Below are 18,157 nucleotides of genomic sequence, written 5' to 3' on the forward strand. Positions count from 1 at the left end.
GAGGGGCAAGAAAAAAAAAAAAAAAAAAACAATAAAGCGGTAGGCGTGGCAAAGTGGTATGCAATAACTTACGCGTAACAATACATGCATACGTTTCCACGTCACGTTGCCGCTCGCTGCGCATTCATTTGAATCTTCGTCCTGAAAATTGGCTAAATTTTCCCATTTTAACTGAAGAAGAAGCGAAGTGAAAAAGAATGGCGGAGGGGCACGACCCAACAGTGCCGATGATATCCCCCCGCTTGAGTATACTCATTGCTACATATTGGAGCTCGCTCGAAAGGGGAAAAAGAAAGAAAAAAAAGGAAAAAAAAGGGAAAAAAAAGAACAATGCGTATGTATAGCGTACCCACTCTGTCAGGGGGGAGGCGCCTTAGTTTGTAAACAAGCGCGCGCATTTGCTTGCTCATTTGTTGCTCATTTGTTGCTCATTTGTTGCTCATTTGTTGCTCATTTGTTGCTCATTTGTTGCTCATTTGTTGCTCATTTGGTTGCTCATTTGTGCGCGCACACGTACGATGATCTATGCTGTGCCTCTTTTTTTTTATTATTTTTATAACCTAAGGAAAGGTATTTTTTCCCCATTTTGCCTCTTTCCCACTGCTTCCTAAATTTCGCGTGGGAAGAACCAAAGTTGTGCAGCCCCCCCCGACCAACTTAACGCTGACATTTTGCATACTAACGCGTGAGAGTCCTTACCAAACCGTTGTTCGTCCCAAGCTGTGCATCTCCCGTTGTGCAGCTGGGCGACGCTAGGGGCGTTCTACCCAACATCGGCAAGTAACCATCCAAGTTTTTAAGAAGTAATTCCCACCCAAGAGACACACACCCGCTGTGCAAAATGAACTTTTACAGCCAGAAAATAATAAACCGGGGAAATAACCGAAATGAGAATGAAGACCCCAATTTCGGGGCCACCGAAAGCAACCTAAATAACCTAGGCAACGTCACAAACCCATATGTAGGCAAAAAAATATATGAAGGTGGCTACAACAAACCAAGCAATAATCTAATTCCCAGTGCCCCCTTTGAAAATAACTTTTACCAAAGTAGTGCCGCACCAAAAGGTTTCAACTTTGCTCAGAATGGTGGAAGCGGTGGGGGCAACCTCAATCACAACAGTGTGGTGACGAGCCCATTTAACAACCCGCCAAGTGCTAGCCACGATGTGGACACAAGTGGGGACTCCTTTTTTGGAAGCTTCATCTCAAGCAATAAAAATAAATTAAAAGAAAATGAAAATAAACGAGAACAGGATGAAGAGGAAGAGGAGGAGGAACTGCCCCTACTGGAAGAATTAGGAATCAATTTTGACTTAATTTCGAAAAGGATGAAATCTGTTTTTATGTTTTACAAGTAAGAAGTTTATTTGTGGGTGTGGGGGAGAGGTCTAACCTTCTAGGGGTGTTCCCCCGGCTAATGAGTTTGCATATACAGATGGGAGAGCGAGCCGCATCCCACATTGGGAGGGGCCTTCCCAAAAGCCTCCATATATAGGAAGTCCTCATGTGCGCTTTTTCCAAATAGCTCATAGTGCGCTCCTTCCACTCAGCTCACTATGCACTTATGTCACTTCCACCCCGCAGAATCGACGACACGCTGTTCGAAAATTCAGACCTTTCCGGGCCGCTCATCATTGTCCTCGCCCTGGGGTTCATTCTGCTGCTGGTAGGGAGAGCGTCGCTGTGCTCGCCAAATAGCGGTGCCCCCGATTGCCTACCAAATGACCGCTCACCCGATTGCCTACCAAATAGCCGCTTACCCTTCCCCCCTGCGCAGGCCGGAAAAGCCTCCTTCAGTTACATCTACCTGATCGGAATTGTCAGCAGCCTGAGCATATACCTTCTTCTCAACATGATGAGTCAGGTGGGAAAAAATAAAAGTAGATGAACTGCTTCCCCCACGTGTGATTTCGTAAAAGTGGTGCACACTGTTACATGTGCTAGAAAAAAAAAAAAAAAACACCTTTGCGTTTTCACCGCTTATTATCATTTGTTTAATTTTTTTTTTTCTTTTTGGAAACCCTTCACTTCAGAGCCTGACGCTGGACCTGTACCGCACGATAAGCATGCTGGGCTACGCGCTGCTCCCGCTGGTCATTTTGTCCTTCATTTCGATAATTATCAATTTGAGGTAAGGGGGAAATTCCCCCATGGGTGGGCAGCACGGATGGAGGCCCAGGGGTTAAATACACGAAACAAAAAAAAAAAAAAAAAGACCCAGTGGGACCTCAGCAGTGCGCGGAGAAGTCCCCAAAAGTTGCACACAGAACACAAAAAAATCACAAAAAAAGGGAAAATTTTCCACCGCAAAATTTCCCACCTTCCCACTCTGCAGGTCGAAGAAGGGGTACACCATCTCCTTCTGCTGTATCTCCTGGTCGGCCCTCACAGCGTCGCGCTTTTTCGAAGTGGTACGGGAAAAAAAAAAATAAAATAAATCCCCCCCAGCATGTGCACGTTGTAGCGGTGAAGTGGCGTAGTTTCCCACCTCAGCTACTACGTATATATGTCCAACTTGCGTGCAATTTTTAATCCCCCCTTCATGTGCACATATACTGCCAAATGTTCTTCTTTTTTTCTTCCCCTCCACGTAGGCGCTCCGGATGAACAGCCAGAGATACCTCGTGGCCTACCCGATATTCCTCCTATACTCCTGCTTTGCATTAATTATAATTTTTTAGTGATCTTATCCTTTTTAAGGTTTTCAAATCGTCCTGCTCGAGTCGATTCTGCATTTTTAATTCTTCCCTCAGTAGCATTTCATTTTGATCATCACAATAACCGAAGTAGTGAATATTTACATGCTTATCGAAGAATCTGTTTTCCTTTTTTTTTTTTAAAATAAACTTTTTCCGATCGTCGCTTTCTTTTAATAGTAGTTCCTTTACGCCCTTCAAGTTTTTCGCCGCCCCGAAGTACTTGTAGTTGTTGTTTCCCTTCAGTTCGCTGCCTGCATAGTGGAGGTGGGGTAAGGTACATAAAAGGGGGAAACGTAAGCAGCATAAGGGGAGAAACATATGCTGCGTAAGGGGAGAAACATATGCTGCGTAAGGGGAGAAACATAAGCTACGTAAGGGCAGAAACATAAGCTGCGTAAGGGCAGAAACATAAGCTGCGTAAAGGGAGAACACCCCAAATGAGAAAACGCAGGGGCGCACTAGCCAACTGTGCAAACTTACAGTGCGCGTTGATCAGCGTGTTCGACTCCGTTTGGTAGTCCGGGCCACCCAGCTGAGGAGAAGCGGGGGAAGCGGTAGTGCCGCATTATGTGGGGTGCCAAATTGGGCGTTTTGTAGGCGCGCTAAGCAACGCGCTATGTGACGTGCTCCACTGTCATAAGAAACCCTTCCGTATGCAGACGGCAGTCATTCGGTCTGCATTTTTCTCGGCTTCCTCCACTCCGCCCTTACCTCGATTATCCGAATTTCCCACTTATTTTTGATCGAAATTAATTTATTTATCTGGTCGTTCAGCTCCCTTATATGCTGGTCGCTCAAACTGTAGTTTTGGATTTCCTTTATCTTGTTGCATATTTCTTTGATGATATGTCTGCGGCTGGGGAGGAGACAAAAGGGAAAAAAAAAAAAAAAGAAGGAAAATACGTGGGTACCTACGTCAAGGTGTATACCTATTTGAGCTCATAAATAGGGACACATGCGTATATGCACAGCAGCGCACATTTTTAAGAGGACCCCGCAGGGAGGGCAAAGACACGCAGGGGAGTAAATGCAGCGAGGGGGGCATATTTGCGGGAAAAAAAAAAAAGAAGAAAAAGAAGCATAACAGTGTGCTTCCTTTTCGCTTCCCTTTCGCTTCCTTTCCGCTTCTCCCCCTTTTTGCTTACCACGACACGGCGGTCTCCAAATCCTCCACTTCGTTCACCCTCTTGGGAATTTTAAAAAAGCTTTTCTGCTCGCTCAGCTCCTTGGCCTTCAGCCACTGGTTCAGCATCGACCTCCCCTTCTCAACGTTCCGCGCCATTTTGCGTTCCCCCCAGTGTTACAGCGCTTTTTGAGAAGCGCTCAAATTGGAAGGCTGCCAAATTGGAAACCTCCAAATTGGAAACGGCCAAATTGCAGAACAGGCGAGCTGCCCCACGGGTGATCAATTTGGGGAGTTCCCAGGGCTGAGGAGGAAGCAGCTCCGCAAAGGGGACGAAAACCCACTGCTGTAGTTTTACCCAAGGCCTGCGGCGTCCTCCCTTTTGGAATTCCACGCCTGATAGCTTCACCTCTAAAAATTAACTTCAAAGTGCGAAGCGAGGGCGTATGCTAAGCAGGGTAAACAAAAAGGCGCAGGAGGGGAAAAAAAAATAAAAAAAAAGAAAAAAAAAAAGAAAAATAAAAAAATGGTTGGCAAAAGGTGAAAAAAAATACTTCAATTTGTGAGGAGAAAAAAAAAGGCCACTTTTCAATTGCCACCGCGAATTCCACTTCAAACGGCACCGCAAACATCACGCGAACACCGCAGCTGCGCGAGGGAACAAATAGCGCAATGGAGGACACCCTTCTCAAACACGGAATTGTAGATTTCGGGGGCAACAAAAATGCGCTGGAGCTGTGGAAGAAATACGCAACGGAGGAGGCGCAAAGGGAAAGCGCCAAAAGGAGGGAAGCCAAGCGGGGGGACACTTGGCTGAACTTGTGTGGCCAAAGAGTGCACCACTGGAGAGACCCAAATTGCTTTCCCGAATGTCAGTCGGATGAGCTACCCCCGAATGATGGCAGACAGTGCGGGCAAGGCGAAGAGGGGAAGAACGACACGCTAATGAGTGAAAAGAACAAATGCCGCAAAGATAGCCCTGAAAAGTTGGTACCCCCCCCTGAGCGGGGAAAAAAAAAAAAAAAAGACGAAGAAGAAGAAGAAGAAGAAGAAGAAGAAGAAGAAGAAGAAGAAGAAGAAGAAGAAGAAGAAGAAGAAGAAGAAGAAGAAGAAGAAGAAGAAGAAGAAGATGAAGAAGAAGAAGAAGAAGAAGAAGAAGAAGAAGAAGAAGAAGAAGAAGAAGAAGAAGAAGAAGAAGAAAAAGAAAAAGCGCTGCTACCACGGGAGAGGAAGACCTACGTGGAGGGGTTCGAAAAGCTTCTGGAGAAGCTAAACGAAGACACGGAACAAAATTTTAAGAAGCACCAAAATGATCAAAAAGGAGAAACACCTGCCCAATGCATAGTGACGTATAAAAATTTTGAATGCCGAAATGCAGACGTAACTTACAAGGAGGATGCCGATTTCTTCAGATTTTTTTACTCCTCTGTATGCCTAATAAAAGAAAATAAAACCCTCATACCTAGGGGGAATTATTTATACGAGTTGATACATCCTCAAACGAGTTCCTCCTTCCCAGTGCCAAACAAACTGAACGACTACTTGGTTAAATTGTATATAAATAATAAATGGCGTTTAGTTTTTGTGCATCTCACCGGGTTACCGCAGAATGGGAGGAATAAATTTTCGTCCTGCCACTCTCTCGATGAGACAGAGCTATGGCCACACATCCTCCTGGACGCTTTGCTAACATGCTTTGAAGCTTTTCACCTGCCCGATTACCATTTTTACCTCCTCGAGATGTTAACGGGGCTCAAATGTATTAACAAGCCATGCGACTTTATCCCCTTCGGGGACCACCTACGGGCGCAAAAGTGTTTTTTCATCCCCTGCGCGGTGCTCTTTGGCCAGGGGAGCGACACGAGCGGCGAGAGAAGCAGCGTCAACCTTTGCGATCCTGCTGACGTAGCCGGGTCACCCCCCTGCTTACACGAAGAGCAAAGTGCTAACCTATGTGTGGTTCCAAAGAGCTCCCCCCCTCATGAGGATCACCCGCCCGGACGTTTCTTCTTCCTCATCTGCTCGGTGGAAAAAGGACATATAAAAATAAAATGCGAAAATGTGAAGCCTCGCCACTGTACACCCTACCCAGATTACCAACAGTCTGTGCTCAAAGCAAAGAAGAATGTTCTCCTCAAAGGGTATGCCTACATCAACGATAGGGGAAACATCCGAATTAAAGACACCGAATTGGTGCCAGTAAGTAATTTGACTCCCCCGAATGGTAGTCCCCAGGGGGGAGATGAAGCAGACCAGGGGGAGGATAAAAATGGAAGCACCCATAACATGACGAGGGAACCCCAAACAGACAGCTGCAACGATGCGTATGGTGGTAGGTGTGACATCACCGTGAATGAAGGCAACGCTCAGCAGGTGCTCCAGCTGATTAGGAGAAATTTACCAGATGAGAAGAAAAGCACCAAGCGCCACAAACCGGTCAGCGAGGAATCGGATGGCAGGCTCCACCGAATGGGCACCTCCAAATTGGCCAAAAAGGTAACTCCCACGTTGTTCCCATTTAGATAGAAGCAATAGTGCGAGTGTGCCTCAGGCATGGATTTATTTTTGACGCGCGCGACCCGGTGCGTGGGTGCTACTCGACAGATTCAAAGCCGCAGTGAGCGCCGTCACCCCGCCTGGGCAGTTCTCACCGAGGCGACCACTTTGTGCGAAAAGGCTACAAGGGGACCCGCGAGAGCTGGGCTCCCATGCCCACACAATAGCGCACCTACCCACTCGGTGTGCCGCTTACACACATGTGCACCCCCTGGCAGAACGCCCTCAAGGACCAATGCAACTGGCTAGACGAAGGCGAACTGGAGAGACTCACCCAAACAGTCCACGTGCAGTACGCATGCCAATATTTGGTAAAAACGAATGGCAGCTTCTTAACCAAAGGGGAATCGATTTTCTTCCTCGTGGGTAGAAGCCACTTTGGAGTTGCGTCCACCAGCAGGTATGCAAAAAATATGGCTGCACAAAATAGGGCTGCTAAATTTCAGGGGACTCAGAAAAACCCTAGTAAGGTTAAGCTGAAGAAAAAAGACAGCAGGCGTGACCCTCTGGCAAGTGCTTCCAACGCCACACAGGAGGAGAGCTTCCCGTACCTCATTCTCATTTGTTCCGTCTGCATCAAGCGGGGTGGAGGCAGCTCCGAGGTGGCACTCCCTCCGGGCGATTACAAAACGGAATATTCGCCGAATGGACCAAACGTACGAAGCAGCAGCAACGAATGTACCCCTTCAGGTGATGCACTTGTAGGGCGAAGTGAGGAAGCCCTATCTGACGGGCTGCACACATTTTGCTTTTCTTTTTTTTCCTGCAAAGGGGGAAGGAGGAAAAGGCGCGCAGGGGGAGACCCCGTGGTGCGAAAGAGGAGCGAGGAAAAGCGGCCCATCTTCAGCCACGTTGTTAATCCCCAAGGGGGGCTTCTCAACTTGTTAACATCTAAACTGGGCAGCGTCCCAGGAGTAGTCGCCGATGGAAGTGTCATCCGTGGCGGTGGTAACTCCGGTCTGCATGTGGGGCTCTCCCCCAGGGACATCCTCAACTGCGAGTGCTTTGTCAGGAAAATAGGCGAAGAGAGACTCACACGAATTGAGGATGCAAAGGGGGGAGATAAATCGGACAGGGAAAGAAACCCCCCCCTCCGAGTCCTCCCTCCAAACCTTTTTCTAAACAACAGCGGGTACGACGAATGGGGGGACTACCCCTTTGATGAAGAAATTCGCAAAAGGGATATACACCTGAGGGTGGGTTTGGAACATTTTTTCCTTGTGTATGTGAAGCGCAGAAGGAGGGGCGATTTCTCCGTTGAGTGGCTCTTGGGGGGAAAAAACAAAACAAAAAAAGGGGAAACCTCAAAAGGGGCAAAAAAATCGGATAACACACAAAATGGAAGTAATTCGCCGCATTTGCCAAGTGAAGAAAAACTGATTAGCTGCTCCTTTATGAGTGTAGAAGAATATCTTGAAAGAAAATTAAAAATGAAAATGGCGTTTTTAAAAAAGAAGCTGACCATAGGGGGGGAATGCCCGGTAAAGGTGCTGCTAAAATATACAGTGACGATCCCCCAAGTGGGGAACCTACGTGCGCCGCTTTTTTATGTAATTCATAAAGTGAACGAGTTAAAGGTTATGCCCCATTTGGACCTATACATTTGCAATGTGACTAAGTGGAGGGGAGGCAAAAAAAAAAAAAAAAAAAAATCGAAAAGAAATGAGGAAAACATGGAGGAGCAGGAGAAAGAAGAGGAAGAAGAAGACGATGGAGAAGACGAAGATGACCCCCGCGACGGAGTGAAAACCCCTTTTTACAAAATTTCGATGGAAAATTTCATTCACAAAATTGGCATTCCTCCATGCGATAAGGACGCCGATGAGGCGAAGGACGAATGCACCTACCTCTTCCTCGTCGTGCCAAAAAAGGTGGAGAGGCTAATCGGAAGGGACCTCCATTTTGAGATAGCCGTTGCTGCCCCGCCTGGCGAGAAAGACGCCTCCAGTGAAGAGCACACGAAGAGAAAAAAGACAAACATACGGGTGAACGAAGTTTCGTCCTTCTGCAAAAGTTATAACTTCAACCAGGAGGGTGAGCATATCGAGATGGACGTAAAGAATGACTCTCAAAGGGAGCATACCTCAGGAGGAGTTGATTCAAAAAATGGTAACTCCATAGTGGCGGAAAAAAAAGACAACCAAAGGAGTGTACCGATGGACGCCCTCCACCTCAACACTTGCAACTGTCCAAAGAAGACAAAAAAATTTACATTTATAAAAAAAATCGCCATCAATGGCAGGAGCGACAGCACGTGGGGTGCCATTTACGTAGACCTGAAGAACCCCCATTTGTTCAAAAATATTTTCGTCAAACTGTTAAAAGTTAAGCGAAAAAAAATCTCCCATGAGAAATGCGCCAACTTAAATTTTATCACTAACAACTGGGGGAGAGAAATTATACGAAAGAGGAGAAGGAAGAAAAGCGTTTTTTTTAAGCACGTAGAATTGAGCACCACCGATGAATACGCCCTTCAGGTGGAGGTGAATATGCTTAGCCACTCTGCTCAGAAGCGGGTGAAACAGGACAGCTCACCGGTGTGTCTTCCTCAAAGGGGAAACGACCAAAGTGAAACCCCCTCAGAAGAACGTTCATATGTCCATCCAAATATCCTCGTAAACGTTTTATTAAACTTCTCCGAAGAGGTCTCCCTAGAGGAGGACACCTTCAACGAGGATGTAGAAAGCGAAATGAAGAAATTTTTTGACTTTGGAAAAATCAATTTGGAGAATATAACTTTGGCTAGCCAGCCTAAACATATGGACAATATTTTTTCGCTAAAAAATGACCTCCTATTTCGCTATCGAGGCAATTATGACGAGATTTTTAGGCACCTCTCAAAGGTGTGTAGCGGTGACATCCAGGGGGATATCCCCAGCGCCTTACCTTTGGGGGAGAATTCTCACCCCTGTGATGGAAAAGGAAAGAGGTACACCAAGGGGACTCCCAATTGGGTCAACCCCCTCAGCGATAACCACTATGATGACCTCCTATGCACGAACGAAGCGGGAGAGACCCCCCCCCTGGAGCCATCAATAAGCAAAGAACAATTTTTCCAGGCCCTGTCCTCCGTTTTAAAATTATCCAAAGAGACATCGACCTACGTGGAGTCAAAACTTCTTCACGCGGGAAGCGGCAGGGTTGAGAGGAGCGCCTTTGCTCAGATGCTCCAGGCGGTGGGGAGCGAAACGGCTTGCCTCAGCTTTGGCGCGCCGGAAAACGGGGACAAGCAGGATAAGCAGGACAAGTTTGAGAAGCAGGACAAGCTGGACAAATTTGAGAAGTACCCGTTCGCCAAGCTGGTGGACCTCCCCCCGAACGCCCACAGGGAAGAAAAAAAGCGCAAGGCGGACGACCCCACGAGCAAAGAGTTCGAAGCCTCCTTCGATAGCTTGCTTTCCCTTTCCGCGGCCGCAAAAAAAACCATCGATGATGTGAAGGCCTCCTACAATTTGAAGAACAAAGTAGACGCATTTAAAATCAAAATGGATGCAGAACTGCAGCTCAGGGGAAACACCTTCTACTCCCTTGGAGGTAAAACTGCAAGCGCCACGAGGACCGCCGTTAGGAAGAAGCGTGCCCTTGTAGATAAGACAAAAAAGGGCGCATACAACCCCAAGGGGAATGAAAAAGTAGCACTCCGCCTCACCAGCGGAGGGGGAACCCCCCCAAGCTGCGATGCAGACCAAACGGATGGTCATGTTAATGGTAATGGTGATGGTTATGGTGATAGTTATGGTGATGGTTATGACCATCGTCACCTCCACCTCCACCGCCATCTCCACCGCCATCTCCACCGCCACCGCCACCGCCATGATAAGGAAACATTCCACGTGCAACAGAGGATTGACCCCCCAGTTGAAAACCTGCAGGACCTCATAAACGCCGTCAAAAGGGTAAACCCCTCCAGCCAGCTAAACGGCGCAAAGGGCATGAAAATGGAAATCTCCAAAATGATGAAAGAGAGAAAGGCCTTCATCGAAAATGTAAAAAATAGCGTAAAGACGAAGCGGTTTAAGAACCTCCCCCCAGAAGAACTGAAAGAGATGCACCAAAAGGGAAACGAATTAAAATTAAACATTTACAACCCTAATGTTATGCAGTATATCAAGACGCACTACCTCCTGCTGGACAGACTAAACGACTTGAAGGCCCTTCTGAACCCCTCCAAATTAAAGAAAAGTAAAATGACCACCCATGAGAAGGAAACACTCAACGTAGAAGAAGCGGTGGCGGATAAAAAACTATTCATGCAGCTATTCCGGGAGTGCTCGGATGTTATTAAAAATGAAAACCATCTTCAGTTAAGCGATTCCTATAAGAACCTATGTAAGGACGCTCAACAGATTTTTAATAAACTGATGGAAGGCACACAGGGGGAAAAGAAGGAAGCTGCCCAGTGAACGTAACCCTGACACCATTGACACTCCTCATTGGGAGGTGCATTTCCCCCCCTGCTATGCACAATCAGCTTGCACACACATGTACATGTGTTGGCTCCAAGAAGACCCACCCCCTTCTTTTTTAAGTAATTTTTTGAAACCCCCTTTTGTGCCCATGAAAATACGCACGGGGGGAAATTCCCTCCCCCCCTCATAAACCCACCTTACATAGATACTTTTTTTTTTTTTTTTTTGTCCTGACCACCAGTTGCTATACCCCAACTGGTAGTTACTTTCCCCACATGGAACATTTCGTTAAGATGCTATCCCCTCGCGGTGTTTCTTCACACCAGAGGAAGTTTCCCCTGATTAGCGGCTGCTTGTATGGGAACTCAAAAGAGGCACTTCACCTCTGGCCACTGGTGGCATGATCTCCCTTTTACATTTTTCGGGGCCCACCACAATGGCACTCCCACAAGGGGTGTGAAATGGCCGCGAGGAGGGCCATGCAATGTAATCATCTGGACAGACGCAGAGACAACTGAACAAAGGGTCCGCTCCGCTAAAAACAGTTGCGCGGCGTTGGCCAAGCGGGGGCAGGGCAGTGTTCCAAATTAATAACAACAGCTGGGGAAAAAAAAAAAAAAAAAAAAGAGAAAGAGAAAGAGGGAGAGACGAATCGAAGCGCGCAGTATGAACATGCACAGGAGGACAAAACAAACGCGCCGCTTAGGTTAGAGGAAGGAGCGATTGGGTGATGGCACGCAGGAGATGGCACAGGGCATCCCTCCAGAGGAGCGATTGGGTGATGGCACCCAGGATCTGCCTCAAATGAAGAGTCGGCACAAATCGGTTATAGTCGCAGCTAGTCGGCGCTACACTGAGCAACCCAACTTCCACAGCCTAATGCGGCACACCCGCTCGCTAAAATCGGACGACAATTTCCGGCCTGCTGCAGCCCTCCCGCCCCTTTCCCCTCGCCGCTATCCGATAATGCAAGCAGTCCAGGCGAGGGTTCACTACACCCGACTGGGGGGCAGTAGAGGGAGGAGACCCACTCCAAGGGTGCAACAAACTACTAGCTATTTCGGAAAAAAAATACTTCCCCATAAATTTCTTTCGAGGCTTCTTCCACTGGTCCAAAGTAGCTACAGTGTGGTCAGTACCATCTGTGTAGTCCCCTTCGCTAGAGTGTTCATCTGCCGTGATGTTTATCATTGCACGTTTGTAGTCTCCCTGTTTGGACTCACCAAAATGTTTGTCTTTCAGGTAGCTTCCCTTGTCGGCGGCAGTTCTTCCTCCTTCACCAGTCGTGGGTGCCTTACAATTATAGCACATCCGAATTTTAGTCTTTTTTTTTTTCTCTCTTTTTTTCTTCCTCCCATCTGTGGGAAGAACTGCACTACTTGTTCTCTCCTCGTGGAGTGTGTGAAGAAGATTCCCAGGGGGACCCCCCCACGGGGGATCAAAATAATTCAAAGGTACTTCATGCAAACCGTTCAAAGTGGAATCCCCCCCTGGAGAGTACAACGCCGTTTTGTTATATAGCCTTTCATCACAATTGAGGTGGGCCATTTTGGTTGCAATTTAACTTCTTTTTCGTTTCCCTTTGCTGCCTACCTTGAAGGGGTCGACCTTAGAAGCTTTGCAATTGTTCCGATTGCGGTTAAAGGTGCTGGTCTGATTTGCAGCCTTTTAATGGGCACCCTCGGTCAACCTGTAGAGGCTTCTCCCTGGCGCTACGCTGCGATTTGGTTCGCCTTTTCTGTCCAAATGGCGATGCCCCCGCGTGCGCAAAATGGGTGCAAAATGCGTGCTGCCGCCTGCTCTGCTCAGTTTAGCGGTGGCCCCGTTAAATGTGCACCTGGCTCTTGCTTACCATTTTGCGGGCTTGAGTAGGAAAAGATAAACAAGTCACTAAAGAAGAAAACAGGCGAAGAAACAAGCAAAAAAACAAAAACGAGCAAACAAACGAGCGAACAAACGAACGAACAAACGAACGAACGAACAAAACATACGCTGATATGCACATGTGTGTCTCCCCCCCTTTTTTTGGAAACCCATTTGATGAAAACGGTGTGCGCCTTTTCTTCACCCCAATTTCGCATTTTCCCGCAGTGTACATACACCTCGCGGCCCCCTTTTTTTTTTTTTTTCTTCCACTTCTACTTCTCCTCTGCAGTGGGATCTGCTTGCGGGTTATTCCTTCCCCAAAGGGCACCCCCCGTTAACAACCTCTGTCTTGAAAATAAGTCGTGAAGGCTCTCCTGGGAATTTTGCATATGAGCTCGCACTTAGGGTAAGGCGTGGCGGTAGGAGGTGCGTTATTCATCGTAGCGGTGTTCCTTCTAGCGGTGCTCCTTCTAATGGATGCCCCCCTATCAGCGTATGCAGGAAAGCCCATCGGTGCATTACAATCCTGTGTTGCGGTTCTTCTCCCGCCCTTGAACGGTTCACACGCAATGGTCGGGCAATTTGTGCAGAGCCTTCTCGACCCATTCGTCCCATTTGACACATACGAGAAGGTTCTTCCGCCTTTTCCCCCGATGGGCAACTCAAACGAGTGAGGTTTGTCTTCTTTAAAACTAACGGAAGATTTACCCAATAAGGAGCCCCTTTTGGTTTCCCCCAAACTACCTGGCAATACATTATCAGCGCATTTAACATCGCTTTCCCTTTTGTCTACTCGTTCTGGGCTCTTCTTCGCTTTCCCAAACAGCTTCTTCATCAGAGTGGTGGTCATGGAGTACCTGGGAGCAGCGCTGGTGGCTTCCTTCACGGGGCAGCAGAAAAGGGTGCTATTGCAATTTTGGCCATTAGCACCACGATTTAGTGTTTGCCCCATGGTAATATTCTCTCCTGGTCTCTTCCCATTTAAGCCACTTTGAACATTACATGTGAAAGCAACATCGTTATTTAACTCTCCTAATTGTGGAGGCTTCCCTGATTGTGCCTCGCTTGCCAAAATGCCTTCTTTGATGTATTCATTCCCGGGGTGTGCCCCTTCCAGCTGAGCGAAATGGTTCCCCGTGTGCCTTAACACCTTGGTGTCATCACTTCCTCTGCTAGTATAACTATTATCGTTGCATTTGGCGTCCTTACAGGGGGGTACAGCGGAAAGGTCACTAGCCAAACGGTTCTGCGCATCCCCTTCACTCATCAAGTAGCTAGCATGGTCATCATTCCGAATTGAAAAATAGTCAGACACGTGGATGGAATATTTGTCCCTCCTCTCAGCGGTGTTTCTTCTGCGAGAGTTCCGCCCAGCCTTCTCAGATATGCTCCCTTTAATGGACCCCTTCAGGGGTAATTCCTTGTTAGGCTTATTTTTCCCCTTCGATAAGTTCCTACCTGTCCACACGCTGTGCGTCTCTTTGCGACCACCGTGGTGAATCAAACCGGGAGTGAATCTCTCGCATCTATCTTTATGTAACACCAGTTTGTTTTGCACAAGTATGCCGCTTCTTCTACCTTGCGGTGGTTCCATACGTACCACTTTGGAGTCCTCAAAAAGTGGAGTCTCTTCCGCAAAGGTGACCCTTTCGAGGCAGTGCTGTGGTATATTAGACGCCTCACCATTTGCACCTGCCTGTGAAAGGCTAATCCTCCCATTAAAGGAATAGTCCGAGCTAGGAACGTCATGCTGTGTACGATACGCATATTTGTTGTCCTTCCCTTTATCGCTTGCACGGTTAGAGATGACGACTCCTTCGCCACAGTTCCTCTTCGTGATGGAGCAATCTTCCGTAGGACCTTCCACGCTGGGCCCCTCCTGATGATGGCTGTACGTTATGTTTATCTTATTTACCTTCTGTTCTGATGAGAATCCACCCGGAATTGCACCAATGGGTTCATGTACGGTCCGACCTGGTGGGGCCAATGTTCGGAAAGGATCATCCCCCTTTTGCCTCTCCTCCAGGTTGCTTTCTAACAAATGAGATAATGCACTGGTAAAAATCTTCACCTTGTCTTCTCCCTTAAAATTGGTTTGCTCTCTATAGTGACAATTTGGATTGGCGTTCCTCCCCACTGCCCATTTTTGAGCCCCCGAAATGGGGGTAACTTCAAAATTTCGGTTCACCTCTTTGTCGCTCCCTTTTCCGTTGTCCACCTTTTCCCTCTCATATGTTTCTTTTAGAAATTTCAGCTCCTCCATTTGTTCGTTAAAACTTGGGAATTTCTCAAAGCTGTGGTTGAAATTTACACATTCGACGACTCCATTCTTCTTCTTCGCCTCATCAAAATGGTGATTAAGGGAACATTTCTCCTTTCTCAGCTCTGGTGATTTCTCCCTTTTTGCAAAGCCATACCTCTCCACCTGTTCTGTATATACAACCTTAATAACGTTTCTTTCGTTTTTTTCTTCCACATCCTGCAGTGTGCTTCCTTTGACTCCATCAAGGGAATACGTTTTGCTCGATGCATCATCCTGAGGGTTGCTTTCGTGCGTGCTGACATTCGCGGCTGCCCACCTTTCAACTTCTCCGTTGTCACTTCCACTATTTGCAGAGTTAACCCGTACCATGTCATCCCCATTGCAGGTATTTCCGCGGTGGCTTCTGCCCGCGGTGTGTCTACTTCCGGGCACATCGTCGCTGCGGTTGGTCAAGTCTACGGCCCTATCGCAGGTTAGGTCGCACGTTTGGTCGCACCTTTTATCGCACATTTTATCGCAGGCCTTTTCGCCGACCTGGTTGCCTCCCTGATCGCTGCCCACCCCCCCGACGCGGGAGGATCGCCCCCTTTTGCGAACGCTATCGTCACTCTTGCACTCATCACTGCCATGGTCGTCCTCTCTGAACCTCGCGCCGATCCCTACATGAACGAAGCTTCCATCGTCCTTCCCAGCATTGTCCGCGCTGCCCTCGTTCCCATTTGAGTCTGTGCACTGCGCGCTTGATTCGTTATTGTGGCCGCTTTGACCGCTCCTTTGACCACTTTGCGGACAACTTTCCTGCTCACTGCTAATGCTAATGCTAGTGGGTGTGTTGGCACCCCCGCTAGCAACGTCGACGAGTGGATTCCCCTCCTCGTCTGCATAAAAAAGCAGATTCAGGTTCTCCTTCGTGAAGCCAACGTTCGAAGGATCGTTGGTGGAACTGCCTCTAGACAAGCTCGCGTCGCCCGAGTTGTGCAAATATACTTTTGCAGCTTCTTTAAGGAGTAAAATATCCTTCGATTTGGCACTTTCAAACTCTCCGCCGTTCCCCTCCCCCGGATTATTTTCAACACGTTCAGCATCGCTAGCACGTTCAGCATCGCTAGCACGTTCAGCATCGCTAACACGTTCAACACTGCTATCACGTTTAACACTCTGCGTGCTCTGCCTTTCCGCGGGGGAGGGATCAATCAGTTTAAATGGCCCGGTAGTTTGGGGATATTTTGCGCTGGCTGGCTCCTGCTGCCTATTTCTTGGGGCGCAGGGGAAAAAACTACCCCTCCTGCTTCACCTGCACTGTTTTGCGGAGCCTCTGCGGGATTCGCGTAGGAGAAGTATTGGACCATACTGCCTAACAAGTTCTGATATTTGTCTCCGCCCACCTGATTTGTGGGTTGAACATTTGAGTCTCCATTTGGGTGGCGGCTGCTGTTCACTTTGTGGTGACTACTGTCCCCTGCATGGTGGCTACCGCTTACTGTGTGGTGGTTTCTGTCCCCTGTGTGGATGGTCTTCCTCACGCCGGCATCTCCCTTTTCCTGTAAAATTTCTAACAATTGCTCTTTTTGCATATTTATCAATTTCTCATTTGAGGTCTTAATTAACTGAGACAGATCCTGCGGATTCCCCTTTTTCTTATGTGCCACATGTTGAGGAGTATGGGGTTGGTGGTACACATCACTGGGGGGGGACTCAATACTTGAAAGACACTGAAGAATTTCCATCGAGCTGCTAACATTAGGGTTTGCCTTTTCATTTATCTTGTTTGTATATACATTTAGGTATCCCACATTTGCCGCTTCACCTTTGAGGCTTGTAGTTTGTGTGTCTACATACGTTTTTACCCATGAAGGCACTCCACTTTCTCCGTTTGAAAATGTCCCCTTCGTATCAGAGCCTTTAAATGGATCTATGCATTTGCTTGAATTGCCATTAATCGTGTACCTACCGTCCATATTGGCACTTCCCTTTATTAGCCCATTTGTGAAAACGCCCTCTGAGCACTGTTTCTTTGACAAATCGCCCGAGCTGTTTTCTACTACGCTGTGGGACCTATTGCAGTTCTGATCGAACGGTTTGGAAAGACCATTAGCAGTAGTGTACGCTCCACTGTTTTTCCCCTTAACCGATACTAACTGGTTTGTTAACTCTGTAAGGCCGCAAAACTTGTCAGCGGCTCTGAGCTCTCCACTTGAAATTACGCTCGCCAGAGGAAATTGTTCAAGAACAATCGGTTTTTCTATAAATGGCAATTGCTGCATCTGTGCCATTTGGCTCTGCGCCTGACTCTGTGGGGGTTGTGCCTGCGGAAGGGGCTCACGTTTCAGCGCAAATTCGGCTTGTCCGTAGGGTGCCAGCGTCGCCGTAATGGGCACATGCGTTTGCAAAATTGGCGCCTGTGTCTGGGCCGCTGCTCCATGCGGCTGAGCTGCTACTCCATGCGGCTGAGCTGCTACTCCATGCACCTGAGTTGCTACCCCATGCACCTGAGTTGCTACCCCATGCACCTGAGATGTTACCCCATGCACCTGCGCTGCCGCCCCCTGCACGTGCAACCTCCCTTGAGACAGCTCCAGGGGCACGTGAATCACCTGCGGATGCGCGCGCGCGAAATGGCTCTGCGGCACTGGCGTACTCCCCTCTGGAACTGACTCGGCTGAAAAGTTTGGCAAAACGGATGCCGACTGATACCTCCTTGCGGTGTATTCCGGTGCGCACAAATTAACATTAGCTAACTCGTGTCGAACTTCAGCAAAAACATTTTGAGATAAATTTTTCATTCCTGCCTGGGGTACATTCTCGCACATGTTGTAAGTGACTAGTGGTGTCCTTGGCATTGTATCAGCTCGAAAGGCATATGCGTAAAATGGTCCCCCCTCCGCGTATGCTTCCTTTTCGCGATTGGTTAGAGTTTCCCCCTTGGGAGTGCTCCTAGACACCAAATTGGCCATCTCATTTGTTGCACAAAATTTCTCACCAGGTGTGTCCTTCACATCGACGCAACTGCACCGTTCTACGTTGGAGAGCTGCTTAACACTTGGCTTAGATGCTACCATGTTGTGGTTACCTGCACACGCACCATTTTGACATCCTAACGCGTGGATCGTTCTCATGTTTAGAGACTTGTTGTTCTTTACATGGCTACTACTCTGTAGGTTGTGCTTCCTCACTAGTTTGCCATGTTTCAATCCCCTTGTCTTTCCTTTTTTTTTTCCCCTACTGCAGCAATTTTCATC

General features: G+C 47.9%; 5 protein-coding genes and 1 non-coding gene across 6 annotated transcripts, besides 2 other annotated features; 3 read left to right on the plus strand and 3 right to left on the minus strand.

Moving 5' to 3' along the window:
- Positions 1 to 841: 841 nt before the first annotated feature.
- Positions 842 to 1,890, plus strand: PVX_116875 (hypothetical protein, conserved; the record flags this gene model as incomplete). Its single annotated transcript, XM_001615619.1, has 3 exons — positions 842 to 1,356; positions 1,587 to 1,668; positions 1,780 to 1,890. The coding sequence occupies 3 exons, from the start codon at positions 842 to 844 to the stop codon at positions 1,888 to 1,890; spliced, it is 708 nt and encodes a 235-aa protein (XP_001615669.1).
- Positions 1,535 to 1,563: a microsatellite.
- A 775-nt stretch (positions 1,891 to 2,665) lies between the features above and the next one.
- Positions 2,666 to 3,983, minus strand: PVX_116880 (Isy1-like splicing domain containing protein; the record flags this gene model as incomplete). Its single annotated transcript, XM_001615620.1, has 4 exons — positions 2,666 to 2,952; positions 3,182 to 3,233; positions 3,413 to 3,557; positions 3,847 to 3,983. 4 exons carry the CDS (start codon positions 3,981 to 3,983, stop codon positions 2,666 to 2,668), a joined length of 621 nt encoding a protein of 206 aa, XP_001615670.1.
- On the minus strand, positions 3,537 to 3,610 carry PVX_116877. Its single transcript has one exon. It is a non-coding gene; the product is annotated as a tRNA-Met (tRNA).
- Positions 3,984 to 4,496: 513 nt separating the features above from the next.
- Positions 4,497 to 6,350, plus strand: PVX_116882 (hypothetical protein, conserved; the record flags this gene model as incomplete). Its single annotated transcript, XM_001615621.1, has 1 exon — positions 4,497 to 6,350. The coding sequence occupies one exon, from the start codon at positions 4,497 to 4,499 to the stop codon at positions 6,348 to 6,350; it is 1,854 nt and encodes a 617-aa protein (XP_001615671.1).
- A 230-nt stretch (positions 6,351 to 6,580) lies between these two features.
- Positions 6,581 to 10,783, plus strand: PVX_116885 (hypothetical protein, conserved; the record flags this gene model as incomplete). Its single annotated transcript, XM_001615622.1, has 2 exons — positions 6,581 to 10,012; positions 10,202 to 10,783. The coding sequence occupies 2 exons, from the start codon at positions 6,581 to 6,583 to the stop codon at positions 10,781 to 10,783; spliced, it is 4,014 nt and encodes a 1,337-aa protein (XP_001615672.1).
- Positions 9,270 to 9,296: a microsatellite.
- A 633-nt stretch (positions 10,784 to 11,416) lies between the features above and the next one.
- Positions 11,417 to 12,778, minus strand: PVX_116890 (hypothetical protein). The gene has a single exon (XM_001615623.1). The coding sequence runs from the start codon at positions 12,335 to 12,337 to the stop codon at positions 11,687 to 11,689; it is 651 nt and encodes a 216-aa protein (XP_001615673.1). The 5' UTR covers positions 12,338 to 12,778; the 3' UTR covers positions 11,417 to 11,686.
- Between the last annotated feature and the right edge of the window lie 5,379 nt (positions 12,779 to 18,157).

The sequence above is a fragment of the Plasmodium vivax genome, chromosome 12, assembly GCF_000002415.2.
Source record: "Plasmodium vivax chromosome 12, whole genome shotgun sequence".
Classification (NCBI taxonomy): Eukaryota; Apicomplexa; class Aconoidasida; order Haemosporida; family Plasmodiidae; genus Plasmodium; species Plasmodium vivax.

Excerpts from the sequence above, each read along its gene's own strand:
- PVX_116890 (XM_001615623.1), bottom strand. The coding sequence starts at position 12,337 with ATGGCCCACCTCAATTGTGATGAAAGGCTATATAACAAAACGGCGTTG.